The sequence below is a fragment of the Dermacentor silvarum genome, chromosome 3 (assembly GCF_013339745.2).
Source record: "Dermacentor silvarum isolate Dsil-2018 chromosome 3, BIME_Dsil_1.4, whole genome shotgun sequence".
Lineage (NCBI taxonomy): Eukaryota > Metazoa > Arthropoda > Arachnida > Ixodida > Ixodidae > Dermacentor > Dermacentor silvarum.
Window position 1 is genome coordinate 16,119,914 of NC_051156.1, and position 22,617 is coordinate 16,142,530.

At 49.1% G+C, this 22,617-nt stretch overlaps 1 protein-coding gene across 2 annotated transcripts in view; it reads right to left on the minus strand.

Moving 5' to 3' along the window:
- Window positions 1-22,617, minus strand: part of LOC119445344 (focadhesin) — a 377,760-nt gene that overhangs the window by 130,352 nt on the left and 224,791 nt on the right. For both annotated transcript variants that reach the window (XM_037709656.2, XM_037709655.2), the window contains exons 24-25: window positions 14,793-14,943; window positions 3,225-3,341 (exon numbers count right to left, since the gene is read on the minus strand). In XM_037709656.2, coding sequence (XP_037565584.1) covers window positions 3,225-3,341; window positions 14,793-14,943 — 268 coding nt within the window. The remainder of the gene's footprint in view (window positions 1-3,224; window positions 3,342-14,792; window positions 14,944-22,617) is intronic.

The window sequence follows — 22,617 nt, forward strand, 5'->3', positions numbered from 1 at the left end:
ATTTGTTGGCGAGCAGCTGAGTGGCAAAAAAATAATCGGGATGTTTGCCCGTAGGTGCAAAGCGCGTCTCACATGAAAACGCGCGCCGCGAAGGATGTCGCGAGGCCTTCACCGCTGCTAGCGCCAATCAGTCATGAGATAAAGAGAATTTCAGCTTCCGCACTCGTCTTGTGCTAAATAGAAACAAGATTTGACGATTCATTGAGTAAATAAAAGCGTGTTGACGTAGTGCAGCATTTGTTTGTTTTCTTGATACCCTCGATAATTCGACATTCGGTAAAATGGGGGGTTTCCTTGGCACTTTATGGAGCTCAGCAGGGTTCCCTGGGATGAACGTACCTGAGAACCCCTGAGTTACCTTATTTATTTAGTTTAGTTAGTGTAAAACTTAGTTATTATTATGTAATTAGTTTATTGGTTGAGTTTGAAGTTTATTTTTTCATCAATTCAAACAAACATATCTTATCCAGTGGTTCAGCGGGAAGGGGCGGTGAAGAGGAAACTGAATGCCTTTCAATGTGCCAATCACCGCCCACACCCCGATATTGCACAGCACTCAGCATGTCTCTCTATGTAATGCACAGAAAAAAAAACGAGAGGAAAAAAAAACTAAGCCATGGTTTTAACAAGTGAACTAGAACATACTTGATATCAAGAGCTTATCCAAAAGAAATGTTCATGGCTGAATTTTAGGGCACAATACATTTCCAAGGAAAGTATACAAGATAAGCAAGGCTTACACAGAATGTCTGTTACTGTAGTTTGTTACGTTACTTATTATTGATGTTATAGTTCAGCGGAAATCCGCTAGGTGGAGATAAGCAATTAAAGGGAAACTGAGACATCCACCCAAATGTAGCAATTTGCTACAATGGAAACCCAACCGGGTTCCTCGAAAGAAAGCCTCGCAGTTGAAGAAAAATTCGTCCTGGTCCGGGACTCGAACCCGGGACCACCGCCTTTCCGGGGTATCCGCTCTACCATCTGAGCTAACTAGGCGGCTAGCAGATGGCAGGGCGAAGTTGAATTTGTCGACAACTCGAAGCAAAGGCAAGTATATGATGTAATAGTTCAGCGGAAATACGCTAGGTGGAGATAAGTAATTAAAGGGAAACTGAGACATCCACCCAAATGTAGCAATTTGCTACAATAGAAACCCAACCGGGTTCCTCGAAAGAAAGCCTCGCAGTTGAAGAAAAATTCGTCCTGGTCCGGGACTCGAACCCGGGACCACCGCCTTTCCGGGGCAGTCGCTCTACCATCTGAGCTAACCAGGCGGCTAGCAAATGGCAGGGCGAAGTCGAATTTGTCGACAACTCGAAGCAAAGGCAAGTATATGATGTAATAGTTCAGCGGAAATCCGCTAGGTGGAGATAATTAAAGGGAAACTGAGACATCCACCCAAATGTAGCAATTTGGTACAATGGAAACCCAACCGGGTTCCTCAAAAGAAAGCCTTATTGAGTTTACTTAATGTAGCTGTTAGATTAGTAAGTTCAATTAAATGGTTATTAGTTTGATAATTAGTTTTGTATTAGTTGGCTAGCTTTGTTAGCTTGAAACTCAGGTTTTTTACGCACAGTTACATAAAAGTGCGACATCAACTTGCTCTGTAGTCAGTTTCTAATGATGGAGTAGTTCAAGTGTAGAAATTGAATTACGAATTATTCCGCTGTTGCGAACGCAGTTGAACCTGGAAACGAAACAAGGCGTTGTAGTTGTTTCTAAACTGTTTGCATTTAAGTTTCTGAATCTGTACAGAAATAGGGCAGTGATTTGCACGTTGTGTCGACAATGTTCAAACGCTGATACAGGCAATCAAGCCATGCGTAATAGCGAATGTATGCACAGAACACCTGTGGCGTCCAGTCAGTGTCTGCTCCAGTCCACCTTCTACTTGCACCAGCGCCGTGGTTCGTCCACTGCAGGTGCTATAGGAAGCTCTCCCATAGCATTACGCGGAAGTTTCGTGACCAGATAGAGATAGAGAGAGAGAAATGAAGAGGGAAAGGTAGGACAGATAGAAAATATTGAAAGACCTTGGTAACGGCTTACTAGTTTAATTTTTTGCCACTGACAATATAATTGCGATGTTCCAACATATTAAAATAACCAAAGTTGCATGTGCATGCACGTGCAACTTGCTAATAAATGCATTATTTGATTCAATTTTCCAAGCTGAGTATTCATATTTGAAAGTACTGATATTTGCACACTCCTAGAAAAAAGTAAATAATTTACATGTAATTCGTTATGAACAAGTCTGCCTTGTGCACACTTGATCATGTGACCTCCAATGCGCATCAGGCCACCATTCTTCTCGGCTCACCCTCACAAGCTTTTCCTCGCACCGACAGTACATAACGCTCAGGCGTAATCTGATCGCACATGGCCTTTACACAGAACCTCATAGAGACAGAGAAAATTTGCCTAGAATATCCCTATAATTGCTGCCGCAATAAAAGGAGGTTGTGATAATGAGGGAATGGGGGAGGTGCCGGTTTTTCTAAGCAGAGGTGAGAAAAACAGAAAGGAATGCTAGCAGTGCGCAGCCACTGTGAACATTCTTGTCTGTTTTTGTCACCCCTTCTTCGAAAAAGTGGCAGCCTAACTTCTCCAAACGTTGGCTTCAGCAATGTTTGGCCACTGTTGATCACTTTCCATCTTCCCAAGATCCTTGTCTGGCTGAATAGAATCGATGCACACTTTTAATGACGTACAGTATAAACAAAGGCCAGTTGCTCATGCTTCTCAGTGGACTACCAGCGCAGGCACTGTTTGCTGCCATCACCCAATTACAATCCTTTAAGTATGTCGCTTCATGTGCTGTTCTATGCAGGGAAATTCCCAATTTTCAAGAAATATCAAGTAGAACTTGATCAAATAGAAAAAAAAAACATTTCCCCATAGCCTGATATTGTCAGAATTGTGGAGAATGTGAGAGACTGCCTTAGCAAAAACTGTATTAAGATATTGCAGGACAAATTGAAGCAATGAGTGCACGCAAAATTGTGCACAAACAATACGAAGTGACGAAAGGGCTGGTAAAGAAAATAAGGAAGGGGGGGGGGGGGGGGTGGACCACTATTGATGAGGCACAGCCAAGAGTGCACATGGAAGTAAAAACAAAAAAAAATGTTGAAGCCATGTCCACATGATGCAAATGTGGTAACGAACGGACGTCTGCTGGAGGGGGTGATTGCAATGAGTGACCATGCTCTCACCTGTGGGTCCTCCTGACGCCTCTTCTCAAACCATAGAAGCAGCTCTTCCACATTGGACAGAGAGAGCAGTCCCTGCGCTGCACAGCACACTACCATGCTCGTACACACACACCGCACCTGCAACATAGGTGTCATTGTTCTTTCAAGTGGACACTGGTACATCTCAATCTCATCTTCAATCCAAGACACTCATTCAGTTTGCTATCCCATTCTTTCGCACCGTCTATGCAAACTTTTTCTTTTTCCACAAATTGCTTACCTTACCATCTTATTGTGGCCTGCAAACAACCTATTGGTACCCTTCACAGTCTAAGTGTTGAAAATAAACATGGAGAAAATGAATTTATAAAAAGTGTTACCACTTGGTTGACACCACATGCAGCGTTTAAAATTTTAAAAAGATCTCCACTGAAAAGCACTCTTTAATTTTGACTGAGCTACACTTACAGCTAGTTGAGACGTCTGTTGCAGTAATTCTATTAACTGATTACAGTGAAAGCTCGTTCATATGTTTCGGAAGAAAACACGAGAAAATGTACTAACCGGGAGAACACAGGGTCCATAGTTCACATCTATGTAATGCGAAGCGTGAGAAGCTGACGCGCACTGAGCTGGCAGGGTCAAAGACGTGCATTGTCGTTTTTGCAGCTTCAGCAGGCTTACGTTTGCGTTTCCTGAATTAGGCCTGGATCAGCAGCTTCTTCACGCAGGACATTTTGCCGGCGGTAAGTTTTGACGTGCCCACTCGGCGTGAATCATTGCAGAACGAGACACCAACGCGCACCAACCTGGTAGGGCTCGAGCGACCCTAGTGGCACGTTGTCGTTTTCCTATTGCTTAGTGTTTTAAGATGCCAACACAAAATAAAAACAACATTCAGCTGCTAGGCGACCTTAGAATACAATGCCTACGATGCCGCCAGAGCGAAACATTATGCTCACTTCGCGCCACCTGCAGCAGGAAACGGCGGCGCATTTTGGTTATGGCATGCAGTACGCTTCCAATGGTACTATCCCCCATGCCCTGTGAAACAGACAAGTGAAGATGCTTATTGCAATAGGGTTGGCGGCAGTAGCTGTGAATGCGGCAGTGGTGACGACCCTGGATGACATTTACTTGTACCAGAATGGGAAAGTGCGTGCGCACCAGCGTTTTTGCATGACATGGGCAGGCGAGTATTGCAGGAAAGCTGCTGTGGCAGGCGGCTACTGCTCTCGATAACACACACCTCTACATTTTCTTGTTTACGTGGGATCCAGTGGCCGGAAAACGTATCATATGATCGCAGTTTGGAGATGAACTGAGCGTTGTTGCTGAAACAATGTGTTTTCTAGGAACATACGAACCGATAAAAAATATGCGTAACTGTATCGGGTCATTTTTTGTGTTGTCAACCACTAACATTGGCTTTGGGAAATTGTACATAATGGGATCGTATCCACAAGGTCTTACTGTAGCAGCTGCTGCCAAGTAATGCTGCCTGGTGGTGGTCAAAATAATCTTTTTTTTTTAACATCTGGGTACGACATCCTCTTTTGCTAGTAGTTACCATCAGATCGAAGCAGGTGGATCAGGGGAGACTGGTCGCCGCCATATTGTTGTACAATCATGCTGTCCCTGGTGGAAGTCGCCGCGAGGACTTCTGGGCAACAAGCAAAGTTTTCTGGCTGACCAATAACCGGCGACGCGACAAGCAACAGCGACGGATCGCCCTCCACTATAACGACACCTGTCAACATCGCTCGAAAATTGCGTGCATGTGGTTAAGCCTTAAAGGGCCCCTCACCAGGTCTGGCCATTTTGAGCTGACAAGTGCAGTGCATACAATGAATTATAACGATTGCGTCTGCTAAGTATTACATCCTTACACGCCATGGAAAAAGCTTAAATTTCAAACCAAACGCCATTTGCACTTGGCGCCATTTGCTCCGACATGGCGCCATTTGCGCCATGTCGGAGCGTTGACGAACCCTGATGTAGCGCCTTTGTGTGTTGCGGAGTGGAGTAGCATCATGCCCTTTCCTGACCGTCGCTCGTAGAGTGAGCCTAGTGCAAACCCATCTCCACAAGGTCATGCACATGGGTTAAATTGAAGGCTGTTGAAGCGGCGTGAAGTTGGTCACCGCATATGCAACATGAACTGCGTGTCTATCGGTAGTTAATCGACCCGATCTTCGCACTTCATGAAATATCCACAGCATATTGACACGCGTGCTCTACAGGCAGACGACGACGACGATGGGGGCATTAGCGGACTCCGTCTAGTGGGTCAATGGGATTATTAGAGAAAGAAGACGTGTGTCTGTTCTGTTTTGTTTGAACAGGTCGTCCTGTGCTGTTCTTGAAGAACGTCTCCCTGTCTTCTGTTCGCGTTGTATCGCGACACTGGTGGAGGTGCTGGGTGTTGACAGCGCCTGATGCCCCGGACTCCTTCTGGGAGTCGTTCATCTAGCCCGGACGCATTGTCACCAGTTACGACACCCGTGCATCACTTCAGTCGTCGACTGCTAGGCCTTGCCCCGGAGTTCTCCCCTCTTCAGCCACCTCACAGGAGATCCACACATCGGGCAATGGCCGAAACCAGCGCACCGCTAGCACCCCAAAGCAGCGGGTCTCCCAGCCCGCAACAGGTAACCGTTCTTCATCCGCTGGTCCCCGATCGCTATCGCGGTGCAGCCTTCGAAGACATTGAAGACTGGCTTGACAAGTATGACCGCGTCGCACAGATTAACCAGTGGACAGAGCAGCAGAAGCTCTCTTACGTCTATTTCGCCCTTGACGACAGTGGCCGTACTTGGTACGAGAACCGCGAAGCTGGCCTAACGACATGGAATGACTTTCGGCAGAAAGTCACAGATACATTTGCAAGTGCCGACCGACGCGACCGCGCCCAGCAATTGATGGAGCTACGGGTGCAACAACCCAATGAGTCGGTCACAATGTTTGCCGAAGACATGGCCCGTCTCTTTCGTAGAGCCGACCCGAACATGACCGAGGATAGAAAGCTGCGCTACCTCATGCGAGGTGTAAAAGAGCAGTTGTTCGCGGGGCTTGTGCGAAATCCTCCAGTCACCGTCGCTGATTTTATCAAAGAGGCTGCGGCTATTGAGCGCGCTCTTCATCAACGGTGCAGGCAGTACGATCGACTGTCCAACAGCACCGCAATCAATGCCGCCGCATTGACTCCACAGTATCAGAGCTCCTTGCGGGAAATGATCAGAGAGGTCGTCAGAGAAGAACTTCACAGAATTATGACACCGACAGTGGATAGACCCGTCGCGTCAATCGCCGAAGTGGTTCGCGACGAAATCAGGCAGGCGTTCCCGGCTGCCGATCTTCAAGAACAACAGCGTCCCATGAGTTACGCCGCCGCCGTCCGATGTCCCCCACCCGCTACAGCCACACCGCCGTACCACCAGCCTCCGACAGCCGCTCCTTGGTCGCCGCCACAAGAGGAGGCTTTAAGGCGCGCACCCGTGATGCCGATGCAGTCATACCGCCAGCCGTCATTCGCCGCGCCGTGGACCACGCCGCAAAATGACCCTACGAGACGGCCACAATATCGGAGATCCGACGCGTGGCGCACCGCCGATAACCGTCCTCTCTGTTTCAACTGCGGGGGTGCCGGCCATATTTCGCGCCATTGCTGGCATCGCGACTCGTCATTTCGCCCTCTTCGTCCGTGGTCTGATGTTCGACGCACAAATGACGACTCCGTGCTACGGCGCGACGACGCTGCTTTTCCTCCCATAGCGCACCCGAATCAAGCATCTGCGCCCAATGATCGAACTGATTTCGGCCGTCGGTCACGCTCTCCAACCCCTCCACGCGAGCTGCCTGCTGGACGCTCTTTTGCTGACGTTCAAAGACGAAGGTCACCCAGTCCCCGCCGGGGAAACTAAAGGCGGCGACCTCTGGGGGTAAGGTTGCAGGCCCGCCGCAAGACCATAAAAAGCCCCCAACTCTCCCGCTGCAGAACGCCGAGAAGCCGATAACCACTGACCCCGAAGAAATTGTGAGCGCCGACCTTGATATTTTCGTGGATGGACAGCCGGTGACAGCGTTAGTCGACACTGGTGCCGACTTCTCTATAATGAGTCGGGAACTCGCCCTCCGCCTGAAGAAAGTACAGACGCCATGGGCGGGACCTCACATAAGGACGGCAGGTGGACAATTGCTGATGCCTACTGGAAGATGTACTGCTAGGCTTAACATTGGAGATTCGTCGTTCGTGGCCGCTTTCATAGTTCTTCCCGTGTGCTGTAAAGATTTGATTATTGGAATGGATTTTCTAAGAGAATATGGCGCCGTAATTAACATCCCAGACCGCATGGTGACGTTTTATAAAAGCCCTGGTTTAGTTCATTGCTTATCGCCGCAACACAACTCCTTTCGTCTAACAGAAGACGACGTCTTAATCCCACCTCGGTCATGTATCCTTGTTTCCGTGGCATGTGACGTACCGTTTCATTGCGAAGGAGTTGCCGACCAAATAACCATTTTGTTGTTTACTCACGGTATCTCTGTCGCACGAGGAATTGTAAATGTCACCGACGGGCGCACGAATTTATTGCTAACAAATTTTAGCACAGAGTGACGGCACCTTCCAAAAGGCACGGCTGTGGCTTATTTTGACGGTGTTGCGGATGTTCGCGGCTGCTGTTCACTACTCGAAGAAGCGCCTACACCAGACCCAGCTCCTGCACTTGACGTCAGCTCTGTTTTGCCACAGCACGAACGCGAACGGCTTCGTACGCTACTAGCCAAGTTCAACGACTGCTTTGCGTCGACGTCAAGAGTCGGTCGGACGCCTCTAACAAAGCACCGAATAATTACAGAGGATACGGCAAGACCAATTCACCAAAATCCTTATCGTGTGGCTCCCAGAGAACGTGAAGCCATACAACAACAGGTGACGAAAATGCTTGAAGACGACGTGATCCAACCATCAACGAGTCCCTGGGCATCCCCTGTAGTTCTAGTCAAGAAAAAAGACGGCAGCTTGCGTTTCTGTGTGGACTACCGAAAACTAAATCAGGTGACGAAGAAAGACGTGTACCCACTTCCCCGTATCGACGATTCCCTCGACAGGCTTCGACACGCACGTTACTTCTCTTCCATGGACTTAAAGAGCGGATATTGGCAAATTGAGGTAGACCCGAGGGACCGTGAAAAAACTGCTTTTGTGACGCCAGATGGCCTATACGAATTTAAGGTTTTGCCTTTCGGCTTGTGCTCTGCCCCTGCTACGTTCCAACGCCTCATGGATACTGTGCTTTCGGGTCTGAAGTGGAAAACCTGCTTAGTGTACCTCGACGACGTCATCGTGTTCTCCGCAACGTTCGACGAACATCTCGCACGGCTTGAAGCGGTTTTGCAGTCCATACGATCCGCCGGCCTCACCCTGAAGCCGGAGAAGTGCCACTTTGGCTTTGCGGAACTACAGTTTCTTGGCCACGTCGTCAGTCACGCCGGTGTCCGCCCAGATCCCGAAAAACTTGCCGCCGTCGCCCAGTTTCCCGTACCATCCGATAAAAAGGCTGTCAGGCGCTTCCTCGGTCTCTGCGCCTATTACCGGCGCTTTATTTCAGATTTTGCTCACATTGCGTCGCCGTTAACTCGCCTCACGAGAGACGACGTTGCTTTTGTATGGGGCGACGAAGAGCAAAGTGCATTTAACGTCTTGCGGCAACGTCTCCAGACACCTCCAGTACTGGCCCACTTTGATGAGACCGCTCCTACATTGCTCCACACTGATGCCAGCAATGTTGGCTTGGGAGCTGTTCTTGTGCAACGGCAGGAGGACACGGAAAGAGTGATTGCCTACGCAAGCAGAACGCTCTCACGCACAGAGGCAAATTATTCCACAACTGAGAAGGAATGCCTCGCCGTGGTATGGGCGGTTATGAAATTTCGCCCATATTTGTATGGCCGCCCATTCAAAGTTGTCAGCGACCACCATTCACTGTGTTGGTTGACGAACCTTAAAGATCCTTCTGGACGATTGGCGCGTTGGAGCCTAAGGCTGCAGGAATTTGACATGACAGTCACGTACAAGTCGGGGAAGCGACATACGGATGCTGACTGCCTGTCTCGATCACCGATAGAGTCGGCTTGTTCACTCGAAGAAGATGAAACAGCATTTCTTTGTGTTCTGGACACCTCCGCCGTCGCTCAACAACAACGGGACGACCCTGAGTTGCTTGGTCTAATCAATTACTTAGAAGGAAGATCTGCGAAAGCACCTAGAGTTTTCGCAAGAGGATTGTCATCGTTTTGTTTACGGGCCAACGTCCTTTACAAAAGAAACTTTTCTTCGACCGGATCCCCCTATCTGCTCGTCATTCCTGCAGCTCTTCGTATGGAAGTACTTCAAGCCTGTCACAACGAGGTGACTTCTGGTCACTTAGGCTACACGCGAACATTGGGCAGAGTGCGGCAAAGCTACTACTGGCCGAGACTTACCACCGCCGTGAAACATCACGTTCGCACTTGTCTCGACTGCCAGAGGCGCAAGTCGCCCCCGACGAAACCAGCCGGCCTCCTACAACCTGTTCAGGTTCCACGAACACCATTTTATCAAATCAGAATGGATATTTTGGGTCCACTTCCTACTTCTACTGCGGGAAATCGCTTTGTTCTCGTCGCAACCGACTACCTGACACGTTACGCTGAAACAAAGGCCATCCAGAGAGGCACAGCAGCCGAGGTGGCGCGATTTTTCATCGAGAATGTTGTGTTGCGACACGGTGCACCACGCGTCGTAATAACCGACCGAGGCACCGCTTTCACAGCTGCGCTTTTAGATCACGTCTTGCTGCTAAGTGGAACGGCTCATCGGAAGTCAACTGCCTACCATCCACAAACCAACGGATTGACGGAGCGCCTCAACAAAACAATTGAAGACATGCTTTCAATGTACGTGGATGTCGAACATAAAAATTGGGATGACATCCTCCCTTATATCACGTTTGCATACAACACCGCGAAACAAGAGACGACGCGCATGACTCCGTTCAGCCTTGTTCACGGCCGGGATGTACGAACGATGTTGGATGCTATGCTTCCACACCAATTTGACGACACTGACACGGACGCCGATGTGTTTACCCAACGCGCCGAAGAGGCTCGGCAGCTCGCGCGCTTGCGGATCTGCCAGCAGCAAGACTACGACGCAGGCCGCTATGATGCTCACCGTAGAACCATAACCTATGAAGTCGGCGACCTAGTGTGGGTTTGGACACCCATACGGAAACGAGGCCTCTCCGAGAAGCTGTTAAGGCGATACTTCGGCCCATATCGAGTATTGCGGCGACTCAGTGATGTCACCTACGAGGTCGTCCCTGATAGTCCCAACTGTACGCGGCGCCGCCCGCACCCCCCTGAACTTGTGCATGTTGTGCGCATGAAGCCGTATGTGAGCGAATGACTATGCGAGGGACCCTCACTTCCGCAAGTGACGTTTCTGGTCTAGCATCGGGGCGATGCTCTTTTAGGGAGGGACAAATGACACGCGTGCTCTACAGGCAGACGACGACGACGATGGGGGCATTAGCGGACTCCGTCTAGTGGGTCAATGGGATTATTAGAGAAAGAAGACGTGTGTCTGTTCTGTTTTGTTTGAACAGGTCGTCCTGTGCTGTTCTTGAAGAACGTCTCCCTGTCTTCTGTTCGCGTTGTATCGCGACAATATGTTGTCGTGCCCTCTGTACCCGTTGCATTATTATTTCGATCGGTCCTGTCGACCCGGGCGAACCTTGTAACGACAGAGGCAGCCTGGGCCGACACGACGCCGTTCTGTGAATTGTGGCGATTGGGCACTGTGTGTGCAATATCCCATCAGGCCGATGTTGTGTAGCACTACCGCATCAGCCAGGCCGGCTCGTCCATGTTGCGCTTGGCTCTCCTCTAGCGCCAAAAACCAAGTGAAACCCTCGCATTGAGCACGAGGGGCTCAGCGGCGCACAAGACACTGCGCAGATCTCTACATCGAATATTCGAGAAATCGAATAGTAGATATTGTATTCCCAAATCTAATGATGGGACATTTACTATTCGATTTGGCGATATTCAATATTCGCACACCCCTAAAATTAAGCATACACAACACAGCAAAAATAACAGATACATAAGTTTCTTATCATTTGACACGGTGATTTTCCTGTAAGGACAATAATTTCGTAAAGTAAGTAGTACTACTTTTATTGCAGGACAGACTATGTAGTTTTAACATAATATAGATGATATATATAGTCAGTATTCAAAGGATGCTCTTTGATTTGACAGCGGGGAGTGACTTCCTATTCTGTTCACACTGTGAGTGCCAAAGGTGAAGTGTAGGCTGTGTTTTTGTTTATTAGTAAATCATTTGCTTGGGCGAGTTGGGTCATAACTGAGAAGGAACAACAGTAACGTGAGAAAAAGAATGAGACGGATTGGCGCCTACTTCCAAGTGAGGTTTATTGAAGAAACATGGTATTTAAGTACAGCACGAGACCAGCATTGGTTATCACATTCATGATAAAACAATCAAAGATACACGAAGCTCCCAAAAATAACCACATCATAGCCATGCACCATGACAGAACCATGCGGGCTGTCACGATTTTTGAAAATCACGTTTTCAGTTTTTATAACTCGTTTTCTATCTGATTCCGAAATATCATCACTGAAAACCACGTAGAAGTGCTCCAAACAATTTGTTGTATCAGCCAAGGTGCCGAAGAATTTCGCGGAAATCACGCAAAAACAGCGTTTTTCAAGCCACAATATTTCCGGAACGGCGCAAACGAGCGCCGCCATCTTGGTCTCGTCGGAAAGTGCATTTCTCCGTCTTCAAATTCACCACTTCAGCTATCTCCTCCATACAGAAACAACCGCATGAAAAGTAAATGATTGAAGGTCATGCCAGAGTCTGCGATTGGCCGCGCCCACCACGTGATTCCAGCGCGATTCACCATTAGTCCAGCGTTCCGTGTCGTCTGCTCGGCTCTTTGCACCTCACCAGCTGTGGACTGTCTCCACTCTCTGTAATCTCGACGAGTGTCCAAACAGGCACCACGCGGACATTGCAGTACCGTGGCCAATCCCTCCTTTTGTGGACTTCTCAGACCTGTGGCTAAGCATTCCGAGCATCGGCGATGCGGACTTCGCATCCAATCTTCGCGCGCGGAATCCTCCGACGCGCGGCTAAGCCTTTCAGCACTCGGTGTTTCGTAATTCGCGACCAAGCACATCGCGCAAGCAATCCTCGGACCCGCGGCTAAGCATTTCGCGCATCATCATCACGACGAAGGCCTGACCCTGAGATCTCCAATTACCCTGTCTTGTGCTTACTGATTCCAGCTGATTCCAGCATTTCACGCATAGGCGTCTACAATTCGGTAATCAAGCACGTCGCGTGCGGACTTCTCGGACCCTCGCCTAAGCATTTCACGAATCGGAACCTCGGACTGCGCGACTAAGCGCATAGACCGTCAACTACTCGAGGCCACGGCTAGGCATTTCGTACATTGGCACCTTGGACCCGCGACCAAGCACATCGCGTGCCTATTATATTATCATACTATCACTTTACCTCGTAACAATATCATACCACCCCTTCATAAAGAGAACCTCGTCATGAGCTCTGTTCACTAGGCTCCTTGGGCTGGCACAGACACGTGGCAGCAGAAACGAGGCATCACACAAAATTACAAGCTGGAAAGTGACGCTGCATATCTATCAGTGGCTCACTGATCCTAAGTTTCACGGCCATTTTCGAGGGAAGATGGCTCTGAAGGCTGCTGAGAGCCTTCATTCAGTGACAGTCGATTCTACCAAAAGAAAGAAATGCCTCACTGATTGTACTTGAGACTGCTATCAATGAATCAGTCTGCAGGCACAACAGTGGAACTCTATTCATGCCTACGCACAGTTCTGCACGTCACTTGGTTTGAAACCCAGGCAAGAATTCCCTTAAAAAAAAAAAAGGAGGAGGGGGGGGGGGACGAAGGCACGCCAGACTAGAGGCCACATATCGAAGCCTAACATCACGAAACAGTGCCCTTTAGAGAACTGAAGAAAAGGTGAAACTTAGAGAGCCGTTTTCTCAAACCTGATTTTTTTTTTTTTTTTTTTTGCCTTTCTGCTCAGTTTCTGGAGCTGATCACTGTGTTACCGTTCAGCCTATTTGGACGCTGCTTTTTATGTCGCGTTCCTTGGACTATAGAGCAGGTTGTGACGATATCACTTTTTTATCTTGACTTCTTATAAATTCATGATGTAGCTATTCATTCACCCCGAATGTGTCCTTGATGAGAATGTAACATAAAAATAATTCTCCAAGGCATTTGTGTTGCGGAAAAAAAAAAGCAAGACTGTCACGACTTTCAGCACGCATTTAGCTATGCCGTCAATACTCAACATGCTTTCCATCACGTTTTTTAAGCTCCCCAGGCCCTCCAGAAAGTTCAAGGGAGAAAAGATCTGCTCAATAGAATGTTCTCAAGGTATCACTCTGAAACTTTTATGAAAACATCAGGGAGACATTCTAAACATTTGTGCCAATTTTCATCAAATTTTTCATCAATTTTCATCTCAAATTGATATTCAAAGCCACGTCCCCCCTTAAATGTCCACATAAAGATCCGTTTATTTGAAACCTCATTTTAATGAAGTAAAGTTGTCTTTCCAATAGATAAAGGGAACTAGATTCGTCTCCGAAACCAAAAAATACTTGACCGTTGCGCGCTGTGTATATTGCTTTCCATGGGGCTCAGCACTCGTTTGGCGCGGAAGTTCAAAACTACCGCATCCCGGCATCTAATACGCCATCATACAACACTAGTCTTTCTGAATGCCACATGTAGCCATGTGCAAGCAGTGCCTCACGTACCATCTTCATTGCACTTGTTTTTTGTTTCTTCAACGCAGTGGTGTCGGTGCAATCTTGGAGGCCATGAGCCGGCCAAGACAGCACGGTGAGGCCTTCTGGCCTTTTTGTTTACACAGTGAAGCCACTTCGCAGCAGATGAGCCTGGATCAGCTGTGTAGTTAGCGTGCTGTGTTGTGCACCACGAGCTCCTCAACCACGATGGACTCGGTTTGCGCTACAGCTAGCAAGCTGCACTCTCCGACTGTTTCGCCGTTTCGGCAGTTTCACAACAATGTGGATGAGCCAAGTGGAAAGCTGAAGTGAAAGAGCATCACATGAGAACAGAAGGCAGCAGTCACAAAGGCTTTTGCGTCAGGTGCTAAGAATCTGCATGTTGTACACGTCGAAGATTCTTTTGCTATTTTATGAAAATTTCATCGCATATCTGGAAGTGGTTCAATGGCACCCAAAGCGTTTTCTATGCATGTTTAAAGTTCTGCACCCCAAAGGCCATATATTAAAGTAAAGGAAAATAATGAGTATAATGAAGCAATTAATATCACAAAGTAATTTCAACTTCCCCTTCAACTTCCTTATAACAAGGTTTCACGTAGCTCAGGATGTTCTGAAGCAAGTGATAACAAAAAAAAAAAAGTAGGAAGCTGGATTGTTGTCGTCACACAGACATCGCCACACCGGATGTGGCCACCCACCTCAAAGGAACAGGCGTCTGGGTCAGCTGCATGGAGGTCCTGGCAGAAGCGTGTGCAGCTGTCGATTACCATTTGCTGCAGCTCCTCATCACCTCGTGCTACTTGGACCAGTGAACACAAACACAGTGCCAGGGACAGCAGCTGTCCGGGCCTGTCAAAGGAGGTACCCAATTCAATCAGCAATCAGATAGATTGAGTACAAGGCAATGCCGAGTCCAGGTGCACTTCTCTTTTGCTACATCCTGCCAACAACACATACTGGCTCTGCACATCATTTAATATAAGAGAACTTCAGTTGTGTGTACACTTCAGAGCAAGCAAACGCTGCACTTCTTTATCATTCACACTGAAATACACAGAAAAAAAGAAAAGACGAAGATTACTTGGATTTAGTCATTCATTGTCCAGGTGCATTTGTATTCGCAACTTTAGTACAATGCCTCCATACCCCAAGTCCAGCTACCGTATTTACACAAATCTAATTGCACACCTTTTTTGATGGAAAATGGGTCCGAAAATTGCCTACATGCTACAACTGGATACGAAAACAAAACCGTGTTCGCGACTGCCTACCATCAGAGCCATCAGATGCAGCCTCAAGATGGTGACAGAGAACGTTTTCTTGAAGGTTGCTGTGGGTTCATTTTGTGCTTCACTACGATCTGGAGCGGTATTCTCAGTCAACCAATTTCGGAGATACTACCACTTTCGCAAGATTTCGCACGGCTCGGCACCAGATGTGTCTGCATATACCGCTGCCAGCGCTTCTGGTGCTGTGCAAGCTCACTGCGCACAGTGCCAGGAACACCCTACACCCCATGCTTCCACAAGTCCAATGCAGAGTTACATAAAATCCTTGTGAAAGTGGTCGCAGTATCTCTAAAAGTAATCACTCGAGTATACCATCCGTATGTGCTTGGTATCCATAGCCAATGAAGTGCAAATGGCGATGATGACGCGCTGCTTTCATTATGAAAGCTCATTTAAGAGTGAAGTTCCCCTTCTGTAAAGGTAAATTCATCACGTCTCGTTTTTTGTTATGGCGAATGTAGGGGACATGCTATGTTTTTCTTTTATAAATCAGGCGCATGTTAGATTAAGCACACTCAAAAGGACGGGATGGGCAAGGAAGCGGCTGCAAGGGTGCGGCAGTGGAAGTAGGGACCGACTTTCGGCGCTGGCAGTCGAGGCAGCAGCGGACGTACTTGCGAACGAACTTGTACATGCCAGGCCAGTAATACCGGAGCCTAAGGCGGGTGTAGGTCTTTAGCACGCCACCGTGTGCACATTGGGGATCAGTGTGAAACGATGCGCATAAATCAGCCCGAAGATGACGCGGTATTACTAGGAGCCATTGCCGACCCTCGGGGAGATAATTGCGACGGTAGAGGAGTTGGTCGCGAATAACAAAGTGATGCGCCTGCCGCCGTAGAGTCCTAGACGGCGTAACAGTGGTAGGATCAGAGAGAAACTCCAAAAGCGAAGAAATCCACGGGTCTTTGCTCTGCTCAGAGCGCATGTCATCGATGGCAAGTGCTGAGAGGACAGAGTGGGCAAAGACTGTCAGGATCAGGGTCAGGTGATATCGGCGAGCGGGAGAGAGCATCGGCATCGGTGTGCTTGCGTCCAGAGCGGTACACAACCCGGATGTCGTACTCTTGCAAACGGAGTGCCCAGTGGGCGAGGCGGCCAGAGGGGTCTTTCAATGAGGAGAGCCAGCACAGCGCATGGTGGTCTGTTACGACATCAAATTGGCGACTGTATAAATAAGGTCGAAATTTCGTAAGGGCCCAGAGTATGGCTAAACACTCCTTGTCAGTAACAGAGTAGTTTAGCTCCGACTTTGTCAGCATGCGGCTAGCATAAGCAACAACATATTCCTCGAGACCACTTTTGCGTTGGGCAAGAACCGCCCCAAGGCCGACTCCACTAGCATGGACTTCAGTTGGGGCATCGTGGTCAATATGCCGCAGAATAGGAGGAGAGGTGAGCAGATGGCGAAGGGTCGTGAACGCGTCATCGCATGCTTTCGACCAGGCGGATAGGGCGTTGTCTCCAGCCAGCAGTTGAGTCAAAGGGGCGATTATCATGGCGAAGTTCCTCACAAAGCGGCGAAAATAAAGGCCGACAAAACTGCGTGGTGTCTTCAGATTAGTGGGCTTGGGGAACTCGGCAATTGCACGGAGTTTTGCAGGATCCGGAAGCACGCCTTCTTTGGATATGACGTGGCCTAAAATGGTAAGCGTCAAGAGCATCATGTATGCGCGGTAGGGGATATACGTCTTTGCGCATAAGTTTGTTAAGACGTCTGTAATCAACACAGAAGCGAATAGAACCATCTTTCTCTTTTATGAGGACAATAGGCGATGCTCACGGGCTATGAAAGGGCTGAATCACGCCACACCGAAGCATATCGCTCACTTGTTCGTCGATGATGCGGCGTTCAGAAGCTGAGATACGGTAAGGACGCTGCCGGAGTGGGGCGTGCGAACCGGTGTCGATGCTGTGCGACACTGTGGTGGTGTGGCCGAGAGAATGTTGATGGCAGTCGAAGGAGGCGGTAAATTCGCGTAGCAAGTTGACAAGTTGCGCGCGTTGTGTGGATGTCAAATTCCGGGAGATTGACGGATGGAAGCACTCCAACAGCGGTCAAGTCGCAATGTCGAGCGCGGCGAGGGATGTCGAATGTGCGGCGTCGGGAGCATCGAAGAGCATTGAAGAATCCACAATTTGAGCGTAACCGAGGCACTCTCCGCGATGTAAAGTAACCGGCAGTAAAGACACATTGCACACACACATCACACCACGGCCAGCACTGATGGCGATGACGGCAAAGGGCAACGGAAGGGAACGGCGATGGGCGAACAAGTCACATGGCGTGAATAAGACGGTTGCGTCACGTGCAGATACGCAAGATACAGAGACGACGGCGGCGGACTGAGGAGAGATATCGGTAACTTCGGCCACAAGCATTTTTGTAGGCGTCACAGGATCTTGGTCCATGGCTGCAGCGGAAGGAAAAGACAACTCCACCTCAGCGCGGGTGCAGTCAATGATGGCATTGTTAGACGAAAGGAAACCCCAGCCTAGAATGACATCGTGGGAGCAGGACGGCAGGACAACGAACTCAATGATGTTCATGAAGAGATTCCGAGATTACAACACGTGCAGTGCAGGCTCCCAAAGGTTCGACAGGCTGTGCGCTCGCAGTACTCAAATACAGTCCGGAAAGCGACGTCGTTACTTTTCCTATCCGTCGGCAAAGTCCTGCGCGTAACACTGAGATTGCTGCGCCCGTATCAACAAGTGCGAATGTTGGAATCCCTTCGACGTATACCTCAATTACGAGGCCTTGGGCAAAGCGAAGGGGACGCAGTTCTCGCCTCGGGAACTGCGACATTTAGTTTCCCTGTGTTGTAACTTCAGAGCCGGGGCATGCTTTTTGAAACCTTTATTCAGGCATGCCAACGGGCAGCCACAAAACAACACAAAAGAACACAGTAACGTAGGGCACACGCCCATATATACAAGTAGCTCCAGGTTACACATGCGCAGTGGCGACCTTTCATTTATCACTGCAACTTGACAACTGCGACACGTGTAGCCTATCGCGATATGAACACAACACTCCCTTCCTGACAAACTTTAAGTACGGCTACCATAGCCCCAACGATCAGGCGCCCGGCGTTGTCGGGTGCTTCTTCGGAGCGTAGTCATGTCCGGTTGCGGCATACACTCCGTGCTCGACTGTTGTGTGGGCGGTGGCAGCGTTGTCGCCGAAGTAGTTGGGTCTCGTTCTTCGGGCACATGTGGCAGCTCGAACTCGTAGTCCACAGCTGGCTCTTTCTCCCGTTCCAGACAGGAGTGGCGCAAATGATCGGCATGCACATATCGTACACGATTTCCCACCAACACTAAATATGTGCATATTGATTTGACCTGCAACACTCTACCCGGTAACCACTTTACTGTCTCTCCGCGCACCGATCGTACCAGTACGCACTCATTTACCGCAAAAGAACGGAACATTGCGCGCCGCTTGTCAGCGGATGTTTTCACTTTCTCTGCTTGGTCAGTCAAAACACCGTTCACATCTGGTCGTAGTAACGATAAGCGGGTCCTCAGTTTCCGTCGCAGAAACAATTCTGCTGGTGATTTTCCAGTGAAAGTGTGTGGTGTTGAGCGATAAGAGAACAAGAAATTATCTAGGCGATGTTGTAGTGACCTGTTTGTACCTTTCCTTTCGTCATCCATTAACTGCTTCAGGAGAGCCTTCTTAGTTGTTTGCACCGCTCGCTCGGCCGCTCCATTAGATTGCGGATGATACGGAGGGGTAAGCGTATGTTTCACGCCATTCGCTTTCAGAAAAGTTATGAATTCCGCTGCACGGAACTGAGGCCCGTTATCCGTAACCACTTCCACAGGCAACCCGTGCGACGCAAACCAGGAACGCACAGCCTCGACTGTTTTCGCAGCTGTTGTCGACTGCATGCATTTAACCTCTACCCATTTGGAAAAAGCATCTACCGCAATAAGAAACATTTGCGATTCTTTTTCCGCAAAATCCAAGTGGACTCGTTGCCACGGGTGTTCACAAACTTTCCATGGAAACAAAGGAACTGGTTGCATTGCAGGAAGTACTGCCTGACAGATGCTGCATTTGCGCACCGCCTTTTCAAGGGCATCGTCGATACCCGGCCACCAGACCATTGACCGTGCAACAGCCTTCATTTTTGAGATCCCGAGATGCTGCTCATGCAAGAGTGCTAGTACTACAGTCTTCAAGCTTTCAGGGACCACAACCCTGTTATTCCAAACAATACAGCCCTCGTCCACCGTGAGCTCAAAACGGCGAACCCAAAACGGTTGCAGTTCCGCACTGACAGTCTTTGGCCACCCATGCCATATCCTATTTCGCACAACTCGCAGCAAACTGTCACACCCTGTTGCACGCTCAATGTCTTTCGCGGTCAGCGGCAAATCTGACAACGTGGAAAAGTAACAAATTGTGTCCTCTTCCTGCCCCACTTCCGACAACGGTAGCCGTGACAAAGCATCAGCATGCGAGATGGCGGTGCCCGGCTTATGCGTAATTTTGTAACGATAGTCTGCTAGAAATGTCAGCCATCTGTGCACCCTGGCAGTTGCCACGGCACCGCAATGTCGGTGTGGGTCGAAAAGAACCGTCAGTGGTTGGTGATCCGTTAAAATGTTAAATTCCCTGCCATACAGATACTTGTGGAATTTTTTTACACCAAAGACGATGCTCAGTGCCTCTTTCTCTATTTGTCCGTAGTTCCGCTCGGACACTGACAGCGACCTTGAGGCGAAAGCGATAGGCTTCTCTTGGCCGTTCACGACATGCGATAGTACGGCTCCTAGGCCATACTCTGAAGCGTCACACGTGAGCTGAATTTCTTTTGCCACATCATATATTTCCAACACACTTTCATCCGTCAACAACGTTTTACACTTGTTGAACGCGTCGTCACATAGTCGGGACCAATGCCACTTGGTTTCCTTGCGCAGCAAGTCATGGAGAGGCTCCAGTACTGTAGCTAAATTTGGTAAAAATTTTGCGTAGAAATTGACCAGACCCAAAAACGCCTTTAGTTGCGTGACATTGTCTGGCTTGGGTGCATTCTTTATCGCCCTTACCTTGTCACTGGTAGGGTGCAACCCATTGCCATCAACTTCGTGTCCCAAGTAGGCTACTCTTTTTTGAAACAAGCTGCATTTTTCCGCGTTGACTTTAATACCGTATTGGCTTAGGCGCATGAGCACTTTTTCAACTCTTTCCCGACACTGCTCGTAGCTAACTCCCGCTATGATGACATCGTCAAGATAGCAAGCCGTGCCTTGCAAGCCCCGCAGGACTTGGTCCATTACCGCCTGAAATGCGGCTGGTGCACAGGCTACACCATATGGTAGGCGCCTGTACCGAAAAAGGCCCATATGCGTGTTAACGGTGAGCAGTTCCTGAGCGTGCTCATCTAATTCCAGTTGCAGATATGCCTTACTCAGGTCAAGAACAGAGAACACAGCTCCACCTTGCAACGTGGTGAAAATATCTTCCGGCAGCGGTAGAGGGTAATGGTCAACTTCCACGAAAGGATTGAGGGTGACCCGGTAATCCCCGCACAGTCGAATCCCGTTATTCTTTTTTGGCACTACCACCAGTGGGGTGGCCCAAGCACTATGCCTCACGCGGTACACAATGCCTGCCTTCTCCATATTAAGCAGCTCTTGTTCTACTTGCTCGCGTAACGCGTATGGCACTGGTCTCGCTTTACAAAAAACAGGAGTAGCGCCTTTCTTAAGCACAATACTAGCGTGAAACCCTTTAATGGCGCCGTATCCTGGTTGAAATACCTCGCGGTACTTATCAGTTAGCTGTGCTTCTTCACGTACGCTCTGCACTCGTACCACATTCGGCCAGTCGAGTTTTATTTTCGTTAGCCACTCTCGCCCCAATAATGTTGGCATTCTAGCCCCTGTGCTATCCTTAGCAATCACTAGTGGCAAGCGAACGTGTTGGCTCTGGTACTTTACATCAACATCCATAATACCTTTGACCGTGACAGGCGTGCCATTGTAGGTGACCAGCCTAACATCTGTTTCCCTGAGACTTGCATCGGGAAAATGCCTTAAACATTCTGTTTCACACATTACAGATACGGCTGCTCCTGTATCGAGCTCCATCGGAATCTCTCTTCCTTTTATCAGCAACGGCACTACAATGGCAGGCGTGCCCGCCCTACGGTCTGTGTGACACAGTGTCAACAGCTCATCGCGCGTTGCATCATTCTCCAGGCAATGAATATGCGTCCTAGTTTTACACATTTTGGCTACATGACCTTTCTTGTTACATTTAAAACATCGGCTGTTCATGAACGGACAACTTACAGGAGAGTGCCGCCCACCGCAACGATGACACCCCTTAGTCTCTTGTGGGCCCGCTGGTGAAGCCGATTTTGCCGTGTTCGGCGTGGCACTCCGGGCGTAGTCCCCACCGGGTGCTTGCCGCTGCCCCGCTGCTGTTTCCTTGTGCCAGTTAACGTCGCTTTCGACTGGGGTCTCCGTTGAGAGGGTCGCCACCATTTCCCGAGTGCCTCTAGTAGCCGATTCCATGGCTGCTGCAATACTGCAGGTGCGGTCCCAGGTTAATTCTGCATCAGGTGTCGCCAGAAGCCTGCAGCGTATGCTGTCGGAACACAATCCCGCGATGAGACGATCTCGCAGGGCTTGCTCAAGAAATGTGCCGTACTCACACGTTGCAGCCAGTTGCTTGAGTCCTACTATGAAGTCCCCTATGCTTTCGTGCGGTTCTTGCTTGCGTTGGTTAAAACGGTATCTTTCCGTAACCACGGAGCACTTCGGGGTGTAGTGCTTTTTCAGCGTTGCGATGACCACGTCATACGTCTCCTTGGTAGGCGTTTTCGGCAGAAGAAGGCTCCTGAGCGTGACGTATGCCTTCTCCCCGATGGACGTCAGTAGCACTTGCAACTTCTTATCCTCTGCGATGTCGTTAGCAGCGACAAAACACTCGAACCGCTCGAAGAAAACATCGCAGTTGTCACCGTCCGGATCAAACTCTGGAAGCTTTCCGAGTATGGCACCCTGAACCGCTGCTGTTTTTTCGGCTGCCTGGATCCCATCCTCGTCGCCAGTCATGTTGTAACTTCAGAGCCGGGGCATGCTTTTTGAAACCTTTATTCAGGCATGCCAACGGGCAGCCACAAAACAACACAAAAGAACACAGTAACGTAGGGCACACGCCCATATATACAAGTAGCTCCAGGTTACACATGCGCAGTGGCGACCT